Source organism: Myodes glareolus, chromosome 7 (assembly GCF_982192425.1).
Source record: "Myodes glareolus chromosome 7, mMyoGla1.1, whole genome shotgun sequence".
Lineage (NCBI taxonomy): Eukaryota > Metazoa > Chordata > Mammalia > Rodentia > Cricetidae > Myodes > Myodes glareolus.
The window spans coordinates 54,870,377-54,896,402 of record NC_142032.1 but is presented as its reverse complement, the minus strand read 5'-3'; the positions used below and the strand labels follow the sequence as shown (position 1 = coordinate 54,896,402).

The 26,026-nt window shown below is 49.5% G+C and overlaps 2 protein-coding genes across 2 annotated transcripts; both read right to left on the bottom strand.

The window, feature by feature from the left end:
- Nucleotides 1-1,148: 1,148 nt before the first annotated feature.
- Nucleotides 1,149-3,123, bottom strand: Cox8a (cytochrome c oxidase subunit 8A). The gene is made up of 2 exons (XM_048458392.3): nucleotides 2,930-3,123; nucleotides 1,149-1,459 (listed from the first exon to the last, which is right to left on the bottom strand). The coding sequence occupies exons 1-2, from the start codon at nucleotides 3,041-3,043 to the stop codon at nucleotides 1,364-1,366; spliced, it is 210 nt and encodes a 69-aa protein (XP_048314349.1). The 5' UTR covers nucleotides 3,044-3,123; the 3' UTR covers nucleotides 1,149-1,363.
- A 6,963-nt stretch (nucleotides 3,124-10,086) lies between these two features.
- On the bottom strand, nucleotides 10,087-25,466 carry Naa40 (N-alpha-acetyltransferase 40, NatD catalytic subunit). Its single transcript, XM_085693574.2, has 8 exons — nucleotides 25,320-25,466; nucleotides 19,279-19,374; nucleotides 18,284-18,336; nucleotides 14,580-14,675; nucleotides 14,337-14,495; nucleotides 14,108-14,191; nucleotides 12,774-12,851; nucleotides 10,087-12,526 (listed from the first exon to the last, which is right to left on the bottom strand). The coding sequence occupies exons 1-8, from the start codon at nucleotides 25,431-25,433 to the stop codon at nucleotides 12,385-12,387; spliced, it is 822 nt and encodes a 273-aa protein (XP_085549700.1). The 5' UTR covers nucleotides 25,434-25,466; the 3' UTR covers nucleotides 10,087-12,384.
- Between the last annotated feature and the right edge of the window lie 560 nt (nucleotides 25,467-26,026).

Here is a 26,026-nt window from a genome sequence, read left to right as displayed (position 1 = left end):
TTCGAGGCCAGCCTGACTTACAAAATGAGTTCCAGGATAGCCAAGGCTTTTTACACAGAAAAACTCCATCTCAGAAGGGGGGTGGGGGTGGGAATAATATCTAGAACTATGTAGTTCAGGCTGGTCTGGAAATCAGGATCCTTCTGCCTCAGTGTGCTGGGGTTACAGTATGGGTCACAACTCTGGGCCCTTGAGATTAGGCAGCAGCACATCCCCCTGGCCAACGTCCCAAACTATGCACACCTTGCTAGCATATTCCTCCCAGCCAGTACCCCAAGCTGTGCACACCTTGTAACATTCTCTGCCTACTCCGGCAGCAGGTCCATAATTCCTTGGTTGAGGGCAACAGCCCCTCAGGAGGCAGGGAGTCCTTTCCTACCATTAGGGAAGCATCCTTGGCCTTGGGTGTATAGGCATCATCAAACACCATGCAGAAAAGCCGGGAGTAAAGGGAATGGAGGAGAGCCAGCTCTTCCCGAAGCTCTCAGAAAACAGGCCTTCAGAAGGCCACCGTTCCAGCCCCAGGCCCACAGGGAATAGTGTCCCTATGTCTATTGAGCAAAGCATGAAAAGTGAAGTTCAGCCATTTCACCTTCTGGGGGCCCACAGTGCAGCTCCCTATGCACCGCATGGCTAGAGAGGCCATCTCCAGATCGCCCCCCTCCTGAAAATACTGAGGTACAGTGAGGAAGGCCACTCAGCTGATAGCATTTGTGAAGGACTACACAGGCCCTGAACTTGACATAAGTGGTGGTAATGCCCAGCAAAAACCCCCTGGGCTCCACCATACCCACTACCTGCAAAGTACTGCACATGGACACCCAAGCCAGCAAAGACGCTTGATAAAGCAGCACAGCTACAGCTGGCCTTAAAAGTGGAGTCCTTTGCATAGACAAGCACTCACTGGGAGCCAGGGAAACTGGAAGGGATGAGCAGCAAGGTGGAGCGCTCAATAACAGGCGTTTTCCAGAAGCTGAGAACCATTTAAATAAGTAAAGTACAGCTGACACACACCAAAGAAACCTGACAGCACTGGGCCTGCCCAGCCAGGTGTCCCGCCCCCCCCCCCATAAGCTCCAATCCAACACCATCCTCGGTTCCTGTGTAGGCAGGAGCCCAGGGCCGGAGGGCACGATGTACTTCTGGGGCAAGATTTAAACAAACTTTATTGTTACAAGGGGGACCCCACCAAGCAGCAGCAATATGTGTGGTCCCAGTTGTCACCATGGAAACATTGAGAGGTCATGATTGCAGAAGAGGTGACTGGAATTGAATGGCATGATCCCAGGGAAGGCCAGCAGGAATGCAGGAAACATGATCAAGATGGGCTGGCAAGGGTGGTCAAGGAGGGAGGAAGCTCCCTTCACTCCCGCTTCTTGTAGCTCTCCAGATGCGACAGGACCCAGCCCGCAGGCAGGAGGCAACAGACGAAGCAGGAAGTGAGCCCAACGGTGACATCCTACACAGAGCACAAGAAAGAAGGATGCCTCAGGGCAAGGATTCTGTAGGTACTCAGAAATTTTGGTAGTCCTGAGACATGGAGATAGACTCTCATCGAACCAGGAACTCAGTGATTTGGGAAGACAATCTAAGCAGCGGGCTCCAGGGAGTTCCTTGCCTCTGCCCCCTTCAACGCTGAAGTTAAAGACTAGCTGGTTGCTGGGTATCCAAACTCAAATCCTTACGCTTGTGAGGCAAGTATTTTACAAAATAAGCCATTTCTCCAGGCCCTTGTTTTTTTGTGTATTTTCTTTCTTTCTTTTTTTAGTTATTATTGTTTCAAGACAGGGTATCTCTATGTAGCTCTGTCCTGGACCTCACTTGGTAGACCACCTGTCTCTGCCTCATGGATGCTGGGACTGAAGGCATGCGTCACCACTGCCTGTCTGGTTTTTGTTACTTTTAAAGATTTGTTTTAGCTGCATCTGTGTGGTGTGTGTTGGGGTGTGAGCACACGTGTGTGCTCCTGTGCTTTCCCAAAGGTCAAGGGAAGGTGTCAGATCCTTTGGAGCTGGAGTTACAAACACCTGACTTGTTACATGGCTGCCAGGACCCACGCTTAAGTCTTCCTGAAATCACACACCAAATATTCTCAAGTACTGAGCCACCTACTTCTCCAGCTCCCAGGCAAAGTTAGGCCCTGTCACAAACACGTCTCATTATGTTGCCTGAACTGGCCTGAATTCCTGAGCTCAGTCTTCCTGCCTCAACCTCCCCAGCAGCAGGGACTACCAGCAGGCATGACTTGATTGTCAGTTTCCTCAGTGGCAACACTCTACCTCTACTTCTAATTCAGTGCCCAGCTGCCTGGATTCAGGACCCGTTCTCACTAAAAACAGGAAAGCTTTAAAAAATAAAAAAGGAGGAGGAGGAGGGCCTGGACAGGGGTGTAGCTTTTGAGAAAGTCGGGGGTCTGATCGCCAGCACTACATAAAACCAAATGCGGTGGCACAGGCCTGCAATCCCAGCACTAAACAGGCGCAGACAGGTTTATCAGTTCAAGGTCAAATACGGCTACAAATTTGAAGCCATCCTGGGCTACTTGAGTCCCTGCCTCAATTTAAAAAAAGAAAAAGTTTAAAAAGTGAAAATTGTCCACAGAGCTATCCTACATTTCTGAGAGTTCCAAAGACAAAGTGGGTCTTCTACACGTCTTGGTTAAAAAAAAAAAAAAATAGCGTCAACAACTATTACCGTCGCTGCCGGTCATCAGGCATTTCCCATCAAAAACTGGAAAGGAAAACCGGTTTGGAGAGGCTGAGCAGCGGGTAAACAACAAAGCAGGGACTGACGGGCTGACCTGAGATCCAAGGACTTGGGGGAAAGACCTAGGGCTTAAGAGCATCCGAGCAACTTGTCCCCTCCACGCTCTGCAGTCAGGCCCGAGCAAGCTGCAAGCCGCCCCCAGCACCCTGTCGGTCCCGCTCACCACGACCCCGATCTGCTCCCGCGGCGGCTTCGAGTGGACCTGAGCGCGCGGCACCATGAGCCGCCGGGCCGAACCGGTCAGGCCCCTCAGCAGCAGTGGCGTCAGGACAGACATGATAGCGCGCCCGACCAAAGACGAGGACCAGCAGGAGACCAAGGTCAGGAAGTCAAGATGGCCACACCAGCCGGAAGTTCCGGCGCTGAAGTTGACGGACGCAGCAGCCCGGAACTATTTCGGAAATGATGTCACGACACGTCCCTCGCCCGCCTGGGTCGTTTCTGGCGCGCTCCTCGAAACAGCCAATCGACACCATCCCACCCCGATGGGAGGAGAAATGATACACCTTTTGTCCCACCTCCACCATCTTCGAGAGTGACGTCTAGAGCCACCCAATCACGCAAGCGAGAAGTTTAACTGAATTCTTGACTCCTCCCCCATTCATATAGCTGTTTAGCATCCTCTCTCCGCAGGGCCTGAGAGAGAGAGGATACTGAGAGGAACCTCCGAATTGGTCGCCTCTGCGTTTAAAAACACTGTTAATAGCCTAGCGGTGGTGGCACACGAGAGGCAGAGACAGAAGCATCTCTGAGCTCCAGGCCAACCAGGTCTACAGAGCGAGTTCCTGGACAGCCAGAGCTACACAGAGAAACCCTGTCTCTTAACACACACACGTTATTATATTTTTGTATAAGTTTTTTGTTTGCATGTACATCTGTGCACCACGTGCAAGCTGTGTGCACAGAAGCCAGAAGAGGATAATGAGCAGTCATGTGCGGTGCTGGGAACTGAACTGGTCTTAACCACTCCAGCCCGGAGGCTCCTCATTTACTATACGCTCTCAGATACTAGTTTCCATGTAACTCTTAACTATTCTCAAATTTTGTTTCGCTCCTTTTGTGTCTGTTGGGGAGATTTGTTTTGTTTTATTTTCCAGACAGGGTTTCTCTGTGGAACAGTCCTGGCTGTCCTGAAACTCACTTTGTAGTTGAGGATGACCTTGAACTCCTGATTTTTCTCCTACCTCCCAAATGTTGCCATTACAGGTATGTGCCACCATGGCAGGTCAGCTTCCTCTCTTTGTCCATCTATCTCCCCACTGCCTTATTCTTTCTTTCCGTCCCTTCCCTTCCCTTCCTTTCTGCTTTACAAGACACATTCCTGACCAAATGGTTCCTCTTTGCTTTCCAGACAAGTCCCAGATCCTGCATGTTTTGTTCCTGCCCCTAGGTCCCTCCTCTGCCCCACCAGGCTTTGGTCTTTTTACTCTTTATTCTACCTAGACCACCTTTTTTTCTTTCCTTCTTTCTTTCTTTTTCTTTATTCCTTTAAATAAACCTTCCTTCTTTTCTTTAAAACCTTCCTTTCTTTTTTTTCCCCCAAGACAGGGTTTCTCAGTGCAGCAGCCCTGGCTGTCCTGGAACTTGCTCTGTAGACCAGGTTGGCCTCGAACTCCCAGAGATCTGCCTGCCTCTGCCTCCTGAGTGCTGGGATTAAGGCGTGTGCCACCATCACCAGGCTACAGTTCCTTTTCTACTGTCCTCCTTTTCATCACGCCGGCTCCACGTCCTGGCCTCCACATACTAACCTTCTTTATTCAACAAATGCTTATTAGCCCAGTGGTGTGCTAGGAATTGTTCTAGACAATGCAATGAACAAGGCAGACAGGCTTCTCATCCTTCAAAAGAAAGATGTAACAATAAGAAAGTTTTTTTTTTTTTGGCCTGGAGGGATGGCTCAGCTGTTAAAGGCTAGGCTCACAACCAAAAATATAGGAGTTCGGTTCCCAGCACCCACGGCTGTCCCTCCAGGTAATAAGAAAAATAAAAAGATTATAATATAATAAAAAAAGAAAGTTTTTTTTAATTTTTTGTGCATTTTTTAAAAGATTTACTTATTTATTTACTATGTATCCAGTGTTCTGCCTGCATGTATGTCAGCAGGCCAGAGGAGGGCATCAGATCTCATTACAGATGGCTATGAGCCACCATGTGGTTGCTGGGAGTTGAACTCTGGACCTTTTGAAGAACAGCCAGTGCTCTTAACCACTGAGTTATCTCCCCAGTCCGAGAGAGCTCTTTAAAAATGATTTGTTTATTCTTATTTAATGTGTTTTGTCTGCATGTATGCGTATGTCTGTGTGAGAGTGTCAGATCCTCTGAAACTGGAGTTGCAGACAGTTGTGAGCTGTCATGTGGGTGCTGGGAATTGAACCTGGGTCCTCTGATCAGCTAGTGCTGCTAACTGCTGAGTCATCTCTCCAGCCCACAACAAGAAAACTTTTAATGCTATGGTGAAGATAAAGCTGCCATATATTACAGGTCATGGTGGTGCACACCTTTAATCTCAGCACTCAGGAGGCAGAGGCAGGTGAATCTCTGTGAGTTCAAGATCAGCCTGGTCTACAGAGTGAGTTCTAGGACAACCAGGGTTATGTAGAGCCTGTATCAAAAATAAATAAACAAAAAACTGCCTTCTGTTTGGCAGTGTCTTTGATGGCACTGCCTCAGGACACCTGACCACTCCACACCTTTGCATCCTCCACATCCTGCAGCAGCTATGGTAACACAAGTCAGTCATAGGGTGGACCTCTATCCTAAGCCTAGACAGATATCTGAGGGCAGAGGCTGTCTGGCTACCCACACTGTCTGTCTCCCAATGGCCTGACAATCCTCAGGAATTGTCAGAATTGGAAGAATGTATTGTATCCAAGTAGGTAAAAGGCAAAGCAGAAAAGGGAACAGGGCGAGCCTTAGAGCCAGGCCCCAGCCGCGCACTTTCAACAGTCTTCCTCACAGTGCCACGAAGGGAGCTGCCAGTGTTCCTGCGATGTTTCACCAATAGGGAAACAGGCTGCTCAAACTGTGCAGCCAAGAGACTGCCAGGCAGGATTCCAGGGCAGGTCTGTACCCCGAGGCTGCACTTTGAACTGCTTACCAGCCGCTGCAGGGAAAGGAGTCTCTAGAGCTTCAGAGGGGTTTGTCTGTTTAAACAGGGTCTTATGTGTCCTTGGCTTTAACCCATAGGTCTTACCGGATGACCCTGAGCTTCTGATCTTCCTGCCACCCTCTCCTGACTATTGGGATTACATGCCTATACAAGCATGCCCAGTTTTTGCAGTACTGAGGATCAAACCCAGGGGCTTGTGCACGTTAGGCAAAAATTTGACCAAATGAAGTACAACCCCAGTCCTAGAGGTTTATTTGTTTGCTTGTTTGTTGTCTGATATGCTGAGGCAGGACCTGGCTCTGTGACCCAGGCTGCCTTCATACTGGTACTCTCCCTGCCGCAACCTCCTGGATGCTGGGTTTATAGGCATCTACCACCAACTATCTCAACTTCACAAGTTCATTTTACATTCAAGGTCAATAGCATCAAAGGCTGTGGCAAGGGATGGGAGCACCGGGGAGAGATAGGGAAACAGCTTTGTAAAGAACCTCAACTCCTTGGATGAGGTGGAGGGGAAGTGAAGGAAAAGTGACAATAGACCAGGGTGTCTAGGAGGGTAAGCTGTGTCTTAAGCCTCTTCTGGATGTGGTCCCTGCTCCTAAATTAACCTGGATCTTTTGATACATCCTCAGTTACTAGCCACCCCTGCCTTTCTTTTTCCCTGGGCCCTGGCAAACAGTCTAGGACAGATAATTCTAAATTCCTCAACCCCATCTCTAGGGACACGGAGCTGCTATCACCAGGGAAGAGGACGGGGTTAGGATATTCCTGTTGGATTTATTGGGTTCTAGGAAATAAGGGAATAATGTCTAGGTGTGAGCACAGCCATGAGAAAGGCTTGGAGCCATCCCAGCATGAGAGTCTATCTCAAAATAAGAATTAAAAATAACCTTGCCTGGTGTGGTGGTGCATACCTTTAATCCCAGCACTTAGAATGCATCTCAAAATAAGAATTAAAAATAACCTTGCCTGGTGTGGTGGTGCATACCTCTAATCCCAGCACTTAGAAGGCAGAGTCAGGTGGATCTCTAAGTTTACAGTGACCAGGAAGAGCTACATAGTAAGAGCCTGTATCAATTCTGATAATAATCTTGAATATACATATAATTTTACCGTTGATGGAAGACAAGGAGCTGGGGTTACAGTTTAAGTCAGAAGAATAATTGCAAAGCATGTACAAAAAGGCCCTGGATCCTCTTCCCCAGCTCTATACAGACAACTGATTTGGTGGCCCAGCCCTGTAATCCCTGCATTTGGAAGGCAGTCAGGAGAACCAGATTCAAGATCATCCTTGACTATATCAAGTTTCCAAATAGGGACTTTGGATGGGTATCTCTTTTGTTTTAGTTTTTCTGTTTTGTTTTTTTGGAGACAGGGTTTCTATGTGTTGGCAGCCCTAGCCATCCTGGACCTCGTTTTGTAGATCAGGCTGGCCTTGAACTCAAAGATCTGACTGTTTCTGCATCCCTGAGATTGAAGATATACATCACCACACCTGGCTGCTTTTTTTGTTTTTGAGACAAGTTCTTATGTGAGCCTGGCTGGCGTAATATTTGCTATGTGAACTAAGCTGGTATCCAATTTCCAGCAATCCTTCTGCCCGTGCCATTGCTGGAATACACACATAGGCCTTTTCATTGTTGGTTATTGTTTTATTTAATACAGGATCTCACTCTTGCAGCCCTGACTAGCCAGGGACTCACGGTGTACCAAGGCTGGTCTCACTTGTGGTAGTCTTTCTGCTTCAGCCACCGTGAGTGCTGGGACTATAGACATGAACCATGTCCAGCTAAAGAGACCCCTCTAGCTGTGCTAAAACACCGTGACCAAGGTAACTTAAGATTGAGCTTATTTGGGTTTATTATGCCAGGGGGTTAAAAGCCATGATGGTGGGGTAGAGGTGGCAGGCAGCAGGCATGGTGGCTGGAGCAAGAAATTGAGAGCTTATGTCTTGATCCCCAAACACAAAGAGAGCCAGGTATCAGGCAGTGTGGTGCACGCCTTTAATCCCAACACTTGGGAGGCAGAGGCAGGCGGGTCTCTGTGAGTTTGAGGCCAGCCTGGTAACAGAGGGAGTTCCAGGACAGGCTCCAAAGCTACAGAGAAACCCTGTCTCAAAAAAACAAAGGTCAGCAGTGGGAATGGTGCCTGCCCTCTATGACACATTCCTCCAACATGGTCACACCTCCTAAATGTACCCAAACAGCACCACCAACTGGGAACCAAGTATTCCAACTTCTGAGTCTATGGGGACAACTCTCACTTAAGCCATCACACCCACTAGTACTCCACACCTGTGCCACCTGCAAGGATAAGGAGCACCACTCCTCACCTATGACTGCCCACCAGCTGACTGTGGCCTCCCACTGTGCTAAGGGCTAAAAGGTCCAACTGAGATCCTGCTTTAGGTTAAAGGGCCCTAGTTGTTTCTATGGCTTCCCCTTCCCTATACAGGACACTAAGAAGAGATGCCAGGCCTTGAGGATGGGCAGGGGAGCTGATCCCTAGCTCTGATATATGCTTCATGGCCTCCATGTCTGACATTGACCAGAATGACGAGAGGCAGATTCAACTGGCTCAAGATACCACTGGACAGTCTGGTGAAGCAACAGATGTCCTTTCTTCTTCTTTTTCTGTTTTTTTCAAGACAGGGTTTCTCTGTGTAGCTTTGGTGTCTGTCCTGGAACTAGCTCTTGTAGACCAGGCTGGCCTCGAACTCACAGAGATCCACCTGTCTCTCCCTCCCAAGTGCTGGGATTAAGGGCATGCACCACCACCACCCAGCCACCAGGTGTCCTTTACTTGTTTATGGAAGGCTTGGGCCCAGGAGATGCTGAGGCCAGTGTCATGAAAAGTGCCTTTACTGTTCCTGCCCTCAGCCACCTCCCCAAGCACCTGACTTAGAACTCTCCAGTCTTCTTAGTTTGGACTCTCCTCAGTATGTTGAATGGTACACACGGAACCCAAAGGCTGCCTGCAGGAGGCTGGTAGAAAGGGCCTGCACTGGTGTTGTCTTCAGACTCTGTGACTCTGAGGGTGAGGGAAATTGGGCCTTCCTACATCCACGGGAAACTGACTCCCTAGCTGGTGACAGCAGGAGACACCAGGATAGTTCCAGGATACCCAATACACCCTGGTCAAACCCAGGAGGTGGAGGACAGGGTTTGGCTTACTGTTAGAAAAGACCTGGTCTAGAAACCTGAGCAGACAGAGGGCAGAGTGGGGGGAGGGGCAGTGACTCAAGGTCCTGGAGGTGTTTGCTCTTCTGGGGCACAGTTGTCACCAGAAATCCTGAAGTGGCTGGACAAGGCTATTAATCAGGTGGAGCAATGAGGCGTCAGTACAGGGAAGCCAACAGGGTCTGCTTCTGCCCCTGCAGGCACAGCTGTCTGGCCTGGCACCCTAGGATCCAAAAGCCTTAAGATGCTGATGTCTGGGACTTGGAATCAGGGGACCCTGACAGTTAACCCCTTCAGGCCTGTAATGGTGATCAAACCCCCATCCTCATATGGAACAATGCTCCCAGCTTTGAGAGGAACCACAGGGCTGGCACTACGGTTCTCTTCATTGTGGACTGAATCCTGCTGTATCCTTTCCCTGGTGTGTCCAGGTGTACCCAGTATCCTCATCTGACAGGGACCTCAGTGACTTGTCCTTCACCTACCACCACACCTAACCAAGAGTACGGTGAAGACGGTCCCTCCTCAGTCCACAGGAAGTTCTGAACTCCAGTTCCCAGGACCACTTCCTGCCTCTGAGCCTGTGCCAGGCAGAAGCCCAGCCTAGGGAAGCAGCTGTAAACTCTCCAGACATGCTGCAGAGGTCTGACAGGGCTAACCCTTCCTCTGTGAAAAGACTTCAGAGTCCTCGCTGAAGACTCTGATGAGGACTACTCTTGGGTACTGGAGTGAACACAGGACAAAGCTCATCCTTCCACTCACACAGGGGACTGAATTCATGGCTGGGTGTTGATGCCCAGTCAGAGCTTGGCTCAGGGCCTGCTCCAGGATGCCAAGCAGACAGCATTATGAACATCCCTGATCTTACCCCACAACTTCTGGGAAATGGCAGAAATACATACACTTGGGCTCCACTTACCCACGCCTTCCTTCTCAAAAAGGGGGTGGGGCCAGCACAGCTCATGTGCCTCCCAAAAGCAATGCATGAAACCCGCTGCCCATGGCACCCAGCATCTGGACACCATCCCAGCATCTGAACAAAGTGTCTTTTATTAATGACATACAAATAAAACTGATATAAAAGGAGACATTTTCCCTCTTTGATTCCAGTGATAAGAAGCTGCTAGGAAAAAAATACATAAAACAAGAAACTTATCTTCCAACTTTCCTCTAAAAAACAAAAAACCTTCCAGAAAGTTAAAAAGAACCATACACATTTATCAGCAACAAAAATAACCTGGAATGGGACAGGTTCACTAAAACAGAAACCTTTTAAAAACATTTTTAACACGTCCCAAACAAAAAGCAAAAGAGCCTGGTACAGCAGGCTAGACCTTCTATTTCTCAAAATCATGAGGGTGGAAGATGATGTATGCCTGATAAACCATTGGACTCAACACCCCCAGATCTGCTGGTCTTGGCCATCATCCCTCTGGTCCAGTGAGAGATCCTGAATGGTCCTTTGGGATGTGGTCTGCAGAGGGTGAGGAGCAGGGCAGGCACTCAGCACCACAAGCGCCCTGGTGCCAGGTATCCAGTGACTGGAGACAAGATACTCACCTCACCTCACAAGGGATTTATACTGGGGGTTCCTTTTGGTTCCCCTAAGTGTGAGGCATCAAAAATTCATGATCTAAGACAGATGGGGATCAGGGAGTAACTCTTTCAAGCATGTTCCTGTTTCATGATTCTTGGAAGGAGCCTACCAATCCCATCTGGGCAGCTTCAACTCTCACCAGGGGATAGTCCCCAGAAGCTAGTAGGCCACGCAAAGGTAGACCTATTCCAGTGTAAAGCTCCAAGGCCCTCTCCAAGGCAAGGCTGACAGGGCTAAGAACAGCACAGGGTGCTCGCAAAGGACAGACCACGGCAAAAAAGGACCCTCCATGCCCAGGTTACCATGCAAGCAAGGATCTGAGTGAGAGGTGACTGCTCTGGGGAGACCTGCCAGGACAGACAGCCAAGAGTCAGGCAAGGGGTGAGCTGAGCAGACTCTGAGGTCAGGAAGGCTCTCAGAGAAACTGCACAAAGGCAAGCTCTTTGCCATGCCTCAAGGCAAAACTCAGGGATGGCAATGGGGAAGCGGCAAGTGTGTTTTCCTAGGTGAAGATTTGGTTTTGCTTCCTTGGAAGAACATAACCCAGAGATCAGGCTGAGTTCAAGTTCTAAGCCTACATTCTCTTCATCCTCTGAAGAGGAAGGCCTTCTCCTGGCTCTGGCCTGCCATTGTTCGATGACATCAATGACAGAAAGCAGTGGTGAGCCACTGAAAGGCATTCCTGAGTATCCCAGTGGGCCAGGACTGTGGCACAAGTGCCTCATTGAGGCAATGAGGGATGGGGCTGGGGAGAACAGGCAAAGAGGCCTGCTGCTGGCTGGGGCTCCTCAGACAGGGAGGGTGGGGGGGTGTAACCCCACCTTCAGAGAGCAATCAGCACCAAGAGTAGGAGAAAATGATATCAACTATACCAGGAAGGAAGGGTCCTTCTGGGGAAGAAGAGGGGTTCCCTGCTGTTACTTCGCTTGAGACTAAGAACAGAGGTATCTGGGCTGAAGAGAGGTGTGAACAGGCGGGACTGTGGTTTCCTTCTTAAGTAAAAAGGCTGAGTCAAGATCATGAGAAATGCAGCAAAATTCAAAGGCCCAGAGATGCTGCATCCCTAGGACAAACATGTAAGAGATTGGCAGCTCTTCCTGGTCTTCTCTGCCTTAGTGACAGTGATGGAGACATAGTCTCCCTCCTGAAGTTGGCTGGTCCCGAGACTCCACCCTGTGGATCTATAAGAACACAGCACAAACCCCTGCATCTTGACATCAAAGAGCTACATGGTCTCCAGGAGAGCACTTGGTCCCCAGAATAAGAATGTCCAAGGGTGGTTGTGTGCCCAGATCTGCATCCACTCCTTCCTGGGGACCAGCAGACTCCAGGTCTTTCACAAAGGTGGGTATAAACATTCCATCTGTCCATATGGGACATGGTGTGGGGCCCTGTCAGGAATTCAGCTGCAGACAAGTGGGAACCTTCCATTTTAGGGTCCCAAGAGCTAAGCAAGGAGGCAGCCACTGCACAAGGATGGGCTCGGTAGCCAACCTGTCACCCTTCTCACAGCACCCTCTCCCTGTGTTCCCTCTTGGCACTCTGTTTTTTCCAGGAGGGGGTGAAAAGGCAGCTGGGGTCACTGGTCCCCAGGGTTCTGTGCTCTCAGGGTATGCCTGGCTTATGCAGGGCTAAGGCACCCACAGTTCTGGGGGTACCTGGCAAGTGGCTTAAGACCAGGGAAGAGGACAGGCCTAAGAAGAGTGACTTCACTTGCAAATGATTCTGGGAGTTCAGTGACAGCAGCCACCACAGTGCCCGCCTGTGTGGGAATGCTGACTATCCCCAAACTTGGTCCTCCGGCTCAGGATCTCGTAAGAACAGTCCTCCCCACAGCAACCAGACATGCTGGGGGAAGAGTCATCGATTTCAAACCTACAAGACAGACAGGAGGAAAGGGTTGGCAGCTGGTTTTCTCATGAGCCGAGAATTTATGCAGCAGTTCTGAGACCCTTGGAATGAGGCAAAGGGACCAAGTCAGAGGGCACTGGCACACCATCTCAGAAACCTCAATTCCCACAGATCACTGACAGGATCAGGATGAGGACAAGCAGGCACCTGGGACCAGGAGAGGGAGCACCCTAACCACCCAGAAGGACCACGCCAGAGCCGCGCTCCTTACTGAAGTGCCTCTCGGAAGAACTGATAGGCGCCATGGTTGTGTTTAAAGACAGTTAGCATCACCTTCTTCATCTGTGTGCTGGAAGGGAGCAGAGTGAGCACCTTTTAGAAACTGAATCAAGGGTCTAGAGAGACGGCTCAGCAGTAAAGAAAGAACACTTCTGTTTTTCCAGAGGACTGGAGTTCATTTCCCAGCCACAGGGTGGCTCATACTTACCTACCTGTAACTCAAGATCTAGAGTATCCCACACCCTTCTGGCTTCTCCAGGCATTGTACTCACATGGCAGGCATGCACATACACATAGAAATATGTAAAATAAAAACAAAACTAAATACACACATTTTTTTTTAACGTAAGAGTGCTCTATCCGCATGTATGCCTTTATGCGGGAAGAGGGCATCAGATCCCATTAGAGATGGTTGTAAACCACCATACAGTTGCTGGAATTGAACTCAGGACCTCTGGAAGAGCAGCCAGTGCTCTTAACAGTTGAGCTATCTCTTTAGCCCCCAAGACATATCTTGTTTTAAAACAACATAAAACAAAACAAAACAAAAACACAAGGTTTGGAGAAATGTCTCAGAGGTTAGGAACACTGGTTGCTCTTGCAGAGGACCTGGGGTTTAATCTTTAGCCCTGACACGGTGGTGCATAGCCATCTGTAACCCTAGATCCAAGGAATCGGATGCCTTCTTTAGGCCTTCAAAAGGTACCAAGTACAAACATGGTGCATATACAAACACACAGGAAAAAACACCCATACACTCATAAAAGTAAAAAACAAGCTGCAATTCAGCATTAGTGCATGTCTTTAATCCCAGTACTTGGGAGGCAGAGGCAAGGGGCCCTCTGAGTTCCAGGCCAGCCTGGACTACAGAGTGAGATCCATGACAGCTAGGGCTACCAGATAAAACCCTGTCCCAAACAACAACAACAACAACAAAGCGAATCAATCAATCAATCAATCAATCCAGAACAGAGACCTCTCTCTCTCCCTTACATTTTGCCCCAGAAGGAGTCCTCCAGTCCCTCCCACCACTGCAGGTGGTCAGAGGACCCCAGTGTCAGGGATCTGTCCTCCAGTCCCTCCCACTACTGCAGGTGGTCAGAGGACCCCAGTGTCAGGGATCTGTCCTCCAGTCCCTCCCACCACTGCAGGTGGTCAGAAGACACCAGTGTCAGGGATCTGTCCCACTTGCCCTCTAACGTAGAGGCGGTAATAAAGCAGGGCCAGCTTTCTGACAGGTCTAGATACCTTTTTCCTCCGAGACCGCCCAAGATCAGTGGCCCCCTTGATGCAACTCTTTCCCCGCAGCTGTGTGGCAGCCCTTACCTGTTGGCCATGAGCTGCAGGATCTGAATGAGGAACTTCCCCAGGCCTTTCCGCCGCACCTTGCTCTCCAACTGCACTTCGTAGCTAGCAAAGAAAGCAGAGGCGTGCACAGGACAGTGCCAAGGAGAGGGTCCCGCTCCAGAAGAGCCTGCTGTCCAGACCCAGAGAGGCTCGGTGGGTTCCACCACCTGGTCTCCTCCCTCTACCCAAGCTAAGCCTCAGTTCCTACCAGTACAGGACTTCATCTCCGCACTCCACATCAAACCGGAAGTGAGAAAAGGCAACTGGGATGGAACTGTTTTCCCAAGCAATGAGGTACCAGGCTCGGTCATCAGTCATTTCCTCCCGTTTCTCTCGGTCCTTCCAGCCCCATTCACTCTGCTCATACCTGAGGAGTTGGGGCAATCAGGACAGGGGACTTTGGAAGAAAGCCACTGGGGTGCAGGTCTGCCCTCAGTTAGGCCATGCTTACATTGTCTGCATATTGGTTTTGGTTAGGTCGAAGGCCCAATCCACAGTAGCGGGCTCCAATCCAGACACTCGCTTACATTCAATGGAGATATTCAACCTGAGAAGCAGACGGAGACATCAGGGCTAGGGTTCTCACCAGGACACTGCTGTTCCTCCTTTAATGTCTGCCAGGGAGGCATGCCAGTCTCAGGCACCCTACAGGCAAAAGCCAAATTTTCCAGATGTAGGATTACCAGCAGTCATCACAGGCCTATTTCCGCCTCACTGGTAGAGACTTTATCAGGCTCGCTCTGTCAGCTGCCTCTCTTTCTCCTACCCACCCAGTCTCTGCAGTTTCTAGTACTTACCAGAAACACTCTACTCCCTGGCTGTTTGTAAGCACCTGTCCTGCTAACTGTACCTCTGCTCCTCCTCTCGCTGGGCTCACAGGACCAGGGCTTTAGCTAACTGCCATCCCTGCAAAGCAGCTGGGTGACCTGGGCTTTCAAGACTCCAGCTCAATACCTCTCCCTTGGTCCAGTCCTACCTGCCTCTTCTTTGTGACACCCAATGGGGACTGACATGTGGAACGGGGTATAAACCACTGCTATAGGCATCAAGGTCCTTCATTCCAATAATACTAAAAGGAACTAGTCTGAAAACTCAAGGTTTTAAGGAAAAAAATGGGGGAGAGTGGCTGGAGTAATGGCTCGCTGTTAAAAAGATCACTTGCGCCAGGTGGTGGTGGTGCACGCCTTTAATTTTAACACTCAGGAGGCAGAGGCAGGTGAATTTCTTTGAGTTTAGGGCCTGCCTGGCCTACAAGAGTTAGTTCCAGGACAGGCTCCAAAAAAGCTACAGAGAAGCCCTGCTTTGGGGAACAAACAAACAAACAATTCACTTCCAGTGAACTGAGTTTGGTACCCAGCACTCACATCAGGCCATTCACTGGCTTCTAACTGGAGCGAGTCAATCGAATGCACCTGATCTCAGGACGCTTGCATACATACAATTTAAAATGAAACCAATACTTATTTGTTTAATTATTTTACACTGAGTGTGATGGGGCACACCTTTAGTCCTAGCACTCAGGAGGCAGAGAAAAACAGTTCTGGTCTACATAGTAAGATAGCTAGTTCCAGGCCAGCTAAGGCTATACAGTGAGACCCTGACTCGAAACACACACACAAAAAGGTGTGTGTGTGTGTGTGTGTGTGTGTGTGTGTGTGTGTGCTGCATATGAGTGAAGACTCACACAGGTCAGAGGGCAGTCTTGGGAGACAGGTTTCTTCTATCATGGGCTACCTGGGGTTGAAAGGCAGGACGTCATGCCTGTGCGGTATGCACTTACCTGCAGAACTATCTCACCAGTCTTTTTGTTTATTTGGAAACGGTTTCTCTGTGTAGCTCTGGCTGTCCTGGAACTTACTATGTATACCAGGCTGGCCTCAAAATCAAGCGATCAGCCTGTCTCTGTCTCCTGAGTACCCAGATTAAAGGAGGGCGCCATCACTCCCAGCTAGTTTTGTTTTGTGTTTTTTTTTTTGGGGGGGGAAGACACAGGGTCTCAACTGTGTACCTCAGACTAACCTTGGACTCATGAGTTGTTTCAGCCTCCCAACTACTAACGTGACATGGACTCCTGCCTAAAATTAAACTTTTAAGAATTCCCACATCAGGCCAGGCGGTGGTGGCGCACACCTTTAATTCCTGGGGAGGGGCAGAGGCAGGGGGATCTCTGTGAGCTCAAGAACAACCTGGTCTACAAGAGCCAGTTCCAGGACAGGTTCTAAAGCTATAGAGAAACCCTGTCTCGAAAAATAAACAACAACAACAAACAACAACAATAACAAAAAGAACCAACATGTTAAAACCATTCAAATCCAGCTCTGCACCTGTTAGCTAGAAAATACCCAAAGTCCAGCCTACAGTAATTTGCATTCCTTTATTCTTTTGGTCTTATAAGACAGGGTCTCTCCATGAAGCTCGGGCTAGCCTTGAATCAGTATGCAACCCTCAAACTCATGGAAAGTCCCCTGCATCAGCTTCTCAAGTGCTGTCACAGGCATGCTGAAGGATCAGAGCTACAGGAACCATATGAAAAGCAAAGCACTAAAGCCTGCTGGTGTGGTCTGCTTCAGAACAGATCGATTTTTGGAAGTCAATAGAAACACGGCACATGAAAACACTAAGAAAAGAATCACAGAAGAGATCCCTAAACCATGCCACAACGTCCCAGAAATGGAATAACAAAGCTGCTACAAGAACTGTCATATGTCAGATCCCAGATGGGAAGATGTAAGAATAAGTAAGTTGATTCCATGATCGCCACATAGTTATAAAAAGTCACAGGGCTTTGGAATCTACACAGCTGTCCCTCTCCTCCTTGTCCACTTTCTACCTGGGTATTTGCTCATCTTCTCAGTACATCATTTAAGTTTCTAGCATCATCCTATTTGGCAGGTAAGAAACCAAGGCTTAAGGTGTATGGGTGGCTTGTTCCAGAGGCATAATGCAAAGTCCAGCCATTCTTCACCATCATAGAGAAACTGTAACCTCTGACTTTCCTGAAGCAAGCCAAAACAATACAAAAACATCACTCAAGAAGACAGAGGGGAAAGGCCTGCAACCTAGACCTGCATGTCACCAACAGGCTCCATTGATCAGAGCTTTGGACCTAACCCTTCTAACTCCTAAGGAAGAAACTATTAGACCCCAATCTTTTTCCTTTTCCTTTCTTCCCTTTTGCTCTTTGGTCTGAGACAGTGTCTTACTATAAAGCCTAAGCTCATGATCCTTTTGTCTCTCTAAACCAAGCTTTCAGACCCATTTCTGATTATAAAACCAAGGCAAGATAGGCTAAGTAAATATACAATATACTCCAGGAAGGGGGAAAAAAACCACTTAATTGGGAATGAAAAGCTCCTTCAGATGGAAGGGCATACCCCAGAAACGTCATTCAAACATTCGCACTTTCTGAGCCTCAATTTTCCAATCATAAAATGCAACAGTGGGCCAACAAATTTCCAAGTTTCATCCTATTCTTTTTTGTTGCTGTTTTTTCGAGACAGAGTTTCTCTGTGTAGCTCTGGCTGTCCTGGAACTAGCTCTGTAGACCAGGCTGGCCTTGAACTCAGAGATCTGCCTGCCTCTGTCTCCCAAGTGCTGGGATAAAAGGCATGCGTCACCACAGTCTGGCTTTATCTGATTCTTTGAACACAGAAAATTCTAAGTCCTAAAAAGGGCAACCAGAGGGCTGGGAATGCGGCTCCTGTACAGAGCGGCCATCTAGCACACTCAGGGCTGTGGGCTCAATTCTCAGTGCCAGGAAAACTCAAAAACTGACAATATTCTGTTGCTGGGCGGTAGTGGCGCACACCTTTAATCCCAGCACTTGGGAGGCAGAGGCAGGCAGATCTCTGTGAGTTTGAGGCCAGCCTGGTCTACAAGAGCTAGTTCCAGAACAGGCTCCAAAGCTACAGTGAAACCATGTCTGGGGGGGGGAGGGGGGACTGGGGCGGGCTATCAGTTCTTAGTTGTGCAACCTCAATCATACACAGTCTTTGCACACCTACCAATTCCTGCATCACCTTAACTAGGAGACTGTATCAATAGGAAGCACCAGCCAGTTGTTGCTTTTTTATAATGGAGAAAAACATGCAAGACTCTGAGGGAGTGAACGCCCAAGAACCCCCAGGAGACATTAGGAAAGCTAGCACAACTCACCCATTGCGGTCATATTTCTTAAAGACTGGAAATGCCTCCAGAGGGTCTCCAAGCTGTGGAGAGACAGAGTACACAAAGATGAACAAAGACACTGGTAAGAAGGTGTGGGACCATGTCAGCTTTATGTGGTGGGAGAGAACGGACGCGACTGGCCGGTGGCATAATGCCTGACCCCGTGTAGGAATTCCAAGAAAGAGGTGACTGATCTGCTTAAGTACTTCAGGAACAAGACTGCCAACTAACCACAGCCTGTCCATCACCCCGGATGGAAAGCACAGCCTTTAAGAGTATCCGTTCAGAAGCACAGTTTTTACCATGATGGAGATTAATAAAAAGTGATATAATGGGCTGGAGAGATGGCTCAAGAGTTAAGAGTACTTGTTGCTCTTCCAGAGGGCCTGAGCTCATTCCCTAACACCCACATAGGACAGCTTACAACCTCCCGTAACACCAGCTCCAGGGGACTTTAAAGCCTCTGCCCACCCCCATGGACAGCCACACTCATGTGCACACAACCCTCACCCCACCCCCACAAAATTTGGAAAAAGGCAATGTAAAATATAGCATGAGACAGGAAGGCCACCGAGGCCAAGCCTTTAGGCTTGGCCTGAAAGCTCCCAGGCCCAAGAGCTGATTCACAGCTGTTGCTCCTGACTGCAGCCCCAGGGGCCAGACCACTGAAGCCTTGGGTAAAGCAGAGCTTAGAGCACTCATGGGTAGGCAGTAACCTCTGAAACAAGGAAGGGTTAAAAACACCGTGTGCCATGTCTCATGAGGGAGATTTTCTCACCCAAAAGCAAAGTAGCAGAAAATCTCCCCAAGACCCATATCAGGAAGTCCTGTTCACACTTTCCTCTGCACCTGAGCCAGCTCTGCCTGGGCATAGGTTTGTGTGTAAGATGCCACAGATCTGCCACTGGGTGGCGCCAAGAAGTCAAATAAAAAAAAAAAAAAACCAAGCTGAAGTTGAGGGAGGAATAGAAAAGGAGAGTCACCCTGTTGGCAGCATCCACTTTGGCACAGACAGCATCCATGGCCGCTCGCTCCTCCAACCGCTTCTGCTTCTTCTCCTTGGCTTTGCTCGACTTTCTCTGCAACAAAGAAAATACCACCACTAGAAGGACTGTGACTAGCACCCTCAGAGGAATCCAAGGGGCCTTGCACCATTCACCTGGCCCTGCAACAGGAAACCTGGGTGTGTGGCCCAGCGGAGAACAGTGTTTCCTCATGGTCCTGAGGTCAAGGAGGAGAGGCAGGGTTCTTGAGGAAGAGCACTCATCCAGCTGTGATGCTGGGAGCGTTGGCCATCGTGGCCCAGCATGGTGCATTTTCCTACAGAGGAAGCACTCACTTTCAGGAACACTTAGGGAAAGGGTCTGGGATCTGAGGTGGCCCCAGACCACTGTTCCTTTATGTTTTCTGACTATGAGAGACACAGTCCCATGGAATCAGGATCATATGCACACGAAGGCCAAGGCACACTGGTTTCAAGACGCAGTACAGAGCCAATCCCAGAAGCTCTGCCCAGCGAAGGCCAATGAGTGGCAGGTACAGCATGCACCTGTTGATGACAAGGCTGGACTGAGAGCCTCATGGGTTCACCTGAGGGCAGAGGTGCCACATCGTCAGCTGATCAAGCTGTAGGGCAGGACAGCATGGACAGGCAAAGGCAAGCTGTCCCTACCTGCATCCTGACCAGACCTTCTCTGAAGACTAATGTGGGCTCTCTCAAAAATACCTCCTCCACTGGGGGATGGGGTGGGCAGGGGAAGAGGGTGGTCTCAATACTGTAGCTCAGGCAGGCCTCCAACTCAACTGTAATCGTCCTGCCTCAGTCTCCCAAGTCTAGGATTACAGGTGTGAACCATGTCCCCAGTTTCTCATCATCAACACCTGCCTGGTGCTGTCGTGACTACGGCTACAGAAAGGAGCTCAATGGCAGCTCTTGTTCAGGCGGCCGTATCTCCTGACTCCAGCCCTGCCTCTGCTACAGCTCACTGGAAGGAGGTCAAAGAGCATCAATGCCAATGTGACCGTGGCACTGCCTGGCCCTAGGACACAGCACCGAACAATCCACGTTCACATGAATTGAAAACCAGCTGCTAAACAGCTGGGTAAGTTTCAAAGCATAACTTCACCCTGGATTTCTAAAGAACATTGCTTAACTCCTGCCTCAGCAACCAGAAGGTAAAAATCACACACAGAACTCACAAGATTCTTCTGACAGGCAAAATGCCAGCAACATCTACTACTCTAAAGCACTATGCCAGGAACCAGACTAGCTCCCGTGTCTAAATTCCCCCAAGAAAGACACATACAGAGAGTAGAGCAGGATTTTGTCCCTGTGGTGCTGGGAATGGAACTCAGGGCCTTGTGCGTGCCAGGCCAGTGATCTAATATTTAGCTATACACCCCCAACCCGAGGCTGTCTTCACAGAAACACAAAAGGGAACAGAGTGGCCCTTCTCCCAGATATGTTTCCAGCATTAATTTCTTCTCTGGGAATCTGAGCTTCAGGACAACACTGACATTGGTTAACAAAACACTTTCACAGAATACATGAGTCAAGGCTTAGAGTGGAAACCATCAATTACCTTTACACATGAAGAAACCGAGGCTCGCAGGGCAGTGGTGGCACACGCCTTAAATCCCAGCACTCAGGAGGCGAGGCAGGCGGATCTGTGAGTTGAGGCCAGCTTGGTCTACAGAGTGATTTCTAACACAGCTAGGGCTGTTATACAGTAAAACCATGTCTCAAAAAAAAAAAAAAAAAAAGGGAAGAAAGAAAGAAAGAAAGAGAGAGAGAGAAACACACACAAAGAAACTGAGGCTCAAGGGAGTATGACTCATGCACAGCTCCCCAGGCAGCAAAGTGGCCAAATGAAGATAACCTCAGGGGTCAGCCACAGATGCAGTGTTTGTGCAGCAGGTCGCCTGTCTCCCAGGGGCAGAAGCAGCTAGACTGTCATTCAGTCACCAAACAAAGACTTTTTCATACCCTGCAGAGATAAAGCTGGATGCCTCAAGTGCTCTCAAGCAACCACTCAGCAACTCCTTTCTTGATGCCTATCTACCTGGAAATCAGTTTCAGACAGTGCCACCCCATACCCGACCTCCGTGCTAAGGCAGAAGCAGGGAAAGGAAAATGACAGATCAAAGTCTCCACAGCTTCCTGATGGAGTATTAGGAATGCGAGCTTTCCATCAACCAGACCAGGCTGTGCCCCACCTACCACCCCTGAATGACCATTTGAACATCTCCAGGGAGACTGGAGTACAACCTAGCTTCACCTTCACAGGAGATAGAAGCCCCCTTCTCCAGCCTGCCAAGCAAACAGACTGTCAAACTGTTGGGCTGTCACATAACACAGCCGGGGCGGGAGGAAAGGTGCTGGAAGGCAGTGTGACTGTCAGGCCCCCAAAAGCATGATACCTGGGTTCCCTCCACAGTGCCACATTTCTGAACACAGTTCCAAGACTTGTTACACAGGCTGGTGAGGCCCAAGGCTGCCACCACGGAGACTGAGATAATGAAAACAGCCCGTAAGCACTTGGCTGCCAGCACAGAGAGGGGTGGAGGCAGGCTGTAGCAGGCTAGGCCACACAGGCAGGGGCTCCCCTCCACCCCAGCAAGCACCAGTTAGAGTGGTCTCCCACTGTTCCAATTAGCTTCACTGCAGCCTTGTGGAGGGAAGGCTGTCCTGCAGGGACGAGGGAAAACTTGGCTAATTAAAATGGGAAATAAGCAGAGTGAACAGTAAAGCTCATTGTGGTTAAGTGTCTTTCCCAAGGGAGCTTTATATAATAAAAAGAGTGTGGGATTTTGAGTCAAGAGACCTGGATTTGATTCTCAGCTCTTTTACTTAATAGCTGTGACTTTAGGCATGTTACTTAAAACCCTTTTGGCAAGTTACTCAATTTGTCAAAACCTCAGTTTCTTCAACCATAAAACGGAGCTGTTATACAGATAAAATGGTACTATGCATTGGACAGAAATTCTTTTTGGCTATACCTGTGCTACTGCCCAACTTCACTCATGGCAAGGAGCTGATGACCCTGAGATATACACATCTCCTGCTGTAGACAGTCTTGTTTACAGAAACTCACTAGTGTTGGACACTCTGCTTAGCGCATTTTTTTTTTTTTGGAAGGTGTGGATAAGGACAGGATTTCCTATCCCAGATTGGTCCCTAACTTGCTATGTAGCTAAGGTTGACCTTGAATTCCTATTCCTCCTGCCTCTCCTTCCTGGGTGCTAAAATTACGGGCTTCTGTCAGTTCATTCAGTTTATATGGTGCTAGGGATCAAACCCAGTGCTTCCTGCATGCTAGGCAGGCACTCTACAGTATAGCTAAAGAGCTCTCACCCTCTGCCACTGCTTTTCTAAAGAGGACTGTTGGACAGCTCAGCTGGGACAAGAAACCTGAGGCTTGGAGAAGCCACTAACTCAAGCCATAGAGCCCGGAAGTCCTGAGACGTCTTAAACCTGCCTTGGACCGGGCTCTAACAGGCCACCAGCCAGAGGCGGATCTTCTTTACTTACCAGTGTGTGCATCCAGTGCTCACAAATAGGTCGTTCCCTTCCATGATATCACACGTGGCTCATGTTAAAGTTGTGTAAATACTGCTTTCACTGGGTGGCTGCACATCTGATCTCCCTTTATTATTCCTGTTAAAGCAGTAACTCTACAGTTCTAAGAGGCCCAGGAATCACAAAGAAAAACAGGAAAAAACAAAACAAAACAAAAAACAAAAACCAAGTGGCTGCTTCCAGAAGAGATGACATCATTTAGATTCCAGCGTCAATGCTTCTTCTATCCAGCTGGTTTTGGCAACGGGAGAGAGATCTAATGTATAACTCAAACCCCATGTGTAGTGATTGGTACACAAGAACCTAGGAGAAGCTAGCGGTGGCGGCGGCACACGTCTTTAATCCCAGCACTCGGGAGGCAAAAGCAGGAGGACTTCTGAGTTTGAGGTCAGCCTGGTCTACAGAGTGCATATCAAGACAACCAAGATACACAGAGAAACCCTGTCTCTAAGGGGAAAAAAATAATCTTGGAGAGGTGTTTCACTTGCTGCCCTCTCACTGGGTCAAGCAGGGTACTGCTTCCTTGGGAATGGGTGGGGACTACAACTTCCAGTCTTGCAATAGGGCATGAGGGTAGGAGTCCCATCTGAGTGAAGGTTATTCAAGTCTTTGCTGCCTTTTAGGCCAGGAGACACTCTGAAGGGGGCTGTTGTGAGAAGCATCTCCAAAGTAAGCAAAGCCGGCAGCACATCTGGGCCTGCTACTTCAGGGCCCCGACGAGGACTAGAGAACCTGCGGCATGCTACTCTCCTTGCTGAGTGCTGTCTGCAATGGCTGGTCCTGGGTAAAGAGTTACTGAGTAATACTAGAAACTTGGACTGGAAACTAGAAACTTTAGTTTCAACAACAGCTGGAGCCTAGGATCGCTTATTAAATCTAAGCTAAATACGCCAAGGTCTCTAAGCTTGATTTTCTTCATATTAGGTAAACAACAGTAAACTGCCTCAACTATGACAAATGCTTTGGGAGTTTTTTGCTTTTTTTCTTTTTTGGATGCTGGAGATTGAACTCAGGGCCTTACATATGGTAAGCACACACTCTACTACAGAGCTATATAACCCCAAAGCCCTCCAAGGTTTGTTTTGACATAGATCCCCAAAAAGTTTTTTGAAACAGACTAATTTTCTTCTAACAAGCTGATTTGTTTGTGAAAAAAGAAAAAAAAAACTAGATTAGTTGTCACTAACTGAGGACAAACCCAATGAGATAAAAATAGCGCAATCCTTTATGATCATTAAAGTGAGTTTGAGAATACAACAAAGTAGCAGCCACTGCTTATATGGCACCTAGTGGGCTATTTACATCCATTACCTAGTTTAGTCTCCAGCACTATCCTAAGAGGGAGGTCATGTGCCTCACACAGATGAAGAGAATAAAATTAAGAAGGGCTTCATCACTGGCAGGGTCAAGCCACTAGCCATGAAGATGGGGCTGTCACTGAGTCATCTGGTTTCAAAGTCAGGACTCCCTAAAGGTGTTGCAAATCCCACACGAACCCTAACAAGCCATGCTCAGGAAGGGCCAGTTACATTTTTAGGAGGGTGAACTCAAACACAAGACACTGCTTTTGCCCAATCCTAGATCTGCTCATTCCAGGAACGGACAAGGAAAAGCATCTTCTTACTGCCAACGCTTAACAGGTGGTTACTATGCATCCTGCCTGGGGCCATCACCAGTGGCACTCCATCCTCCCTGCTCATCAGTGCGCGCGCGCGCACACACACACACACACACACACACACACACACACACACACACGGTAGCAAGTCACCTACTGTAGTGACGTGACTAAGAACAATCGAACCTTCTGAGACCCACTTTACTGCAGTCAGGGGCTGAACCGACAGGCCTCTGTGGGAAGGAAGACTATTTTATCAGGAGCAGGACGAAGCTGGTAACGGACGACCCAAAAGTATAGCGCAACAGACTGGGCTGAGGCTTGTGCAGCAGGAAGCAGATTTGCACTGGGGCTCTGAAGGAGACCGGGGAGGGGATGGGGTCCGGCGCCCAAGCCATTGTCAGTGTGACCTTGGCCGTGTGCCTTCTCGCCCCCAGCCTCAGTTTCCTACAAGTCCGGGTTGCAGAAAACCGTTGGGACCGTGACAGCCAGATGATGGGTAACCTCAAGGAACAAGGGGCTAACCACAGAGACGGAACGGGGCTCGGGAGTGGGGAGGCCCACCAGGAGGTCAGAAAGGCAGGAAGGGGCGCGAGGGGCGCGGGATGGGGAGGAGGACGGGAGAAGAGGACTCCAAGAGGATTCCTAGGTTAGGCTCAACCCGGGGACCCTTACAACAGGGGACTCCGGTCAAGTGGGGGTCGGGGGTCACGTGAGGCTGGAGGGGGTCGGGGTCAGGGTCACGTGAGGGGGATTCACGAAACAATAAGGACGCGGGGGATGAAGGGCAGCTATGTACTTCCCATTACTTCTCCAGCCTCACTTACCCCCATGGTTGCGGCGGCGGCGACCCTCGGCTCCTCCTTCTCGCACTTGCCGGTAGGGAGGCGGCAACGGCAGCTGGCGAGCGACAGCGGAGCGGCGGGCCGCGCACTGCGCATGCGCCACGCCAATCCCCCAGCGCGTCCTAGCGGGCCCCGCGCCGGCGCAGAACCGGATAGAGCCGGGCGGCGAGCGCGAAGGCGCGCAGGTGGAGCGGTAGCCGTGCGCGCGGAGAGCCTGAGAAAGGCGGGAGGCGCGGCGGAGCGTCGCGCTAGGAATGACGCGCACTCGCCGGCCCCGCCCCTTCACCAGTGCGCGTCCGTAGCTATGGAAACGACCACGCGGAGCAAGAGAGCGCGCAGGCTTGGAGCAGCGCGCCTTGGAGAGGTTCGGTGGGCGGTGGCGAGGGCCGCCTTGGCGGGCGCACGGGCACAACTAAGTCTTGGGAGGCGTTCCGGCCTTCTAGAAGCTGACCCTCGGCATTGCGTGCCTTTTCTAACCAGTTCTTTTATCCATCCTGCTCACATTTGTTCGCACAGCATTAACGTTCACCTACACTGTGTTGAACCCAGGGGACATAGAAGTTACTGCAGTCTTAAACTTCGCTGTTTAGAGGGAAAACGGGCGTGCAACTACCGTGTAAGTGTTGTTTAAAAGGCTGATGTTAAAAGAAGACCTCAGGTGTCCTGGGTAGTATTCATTTCAGTCTATG

Coding starts and splice junctions, on each gene's coding strand:
- Cox8a (XM_048458392.3), bottom strand. CDS start 3,043: ATGTCTGTCCTGACGCCACTGCTGCTGAGGGGCCTGACCGGTTCGGCC. Junction 1,460..2,929: donor GGGAGCAGATCGGGGTCGTG/GTGAGCGGGACC, acceptor TGCTCTGTGTAG/GATGTCACCGTTGGGCTCAC.
- Naa40 (XM_085693574.2), bottom strand. CDS start 25,433: ATGCGCAGTGCGCGGCCCGCCGCTCCGCTGTCGCTCGCCAGCTGCCGT. Junction 14,496..14,579: donor AAAACCAATATGCAGACAAT/GTAAGCATGGCC, acceptor CCAACTCCTCAG/GTATGAGCAGAGTGAATGGG. Junction 14,192..14,336: donor GGAGATGAAGTCCTGTACTG/GTAGGAACTGAG, acceptor TTTCTTTGCTAG/CTACGAAGTGCAGTTGGAGA.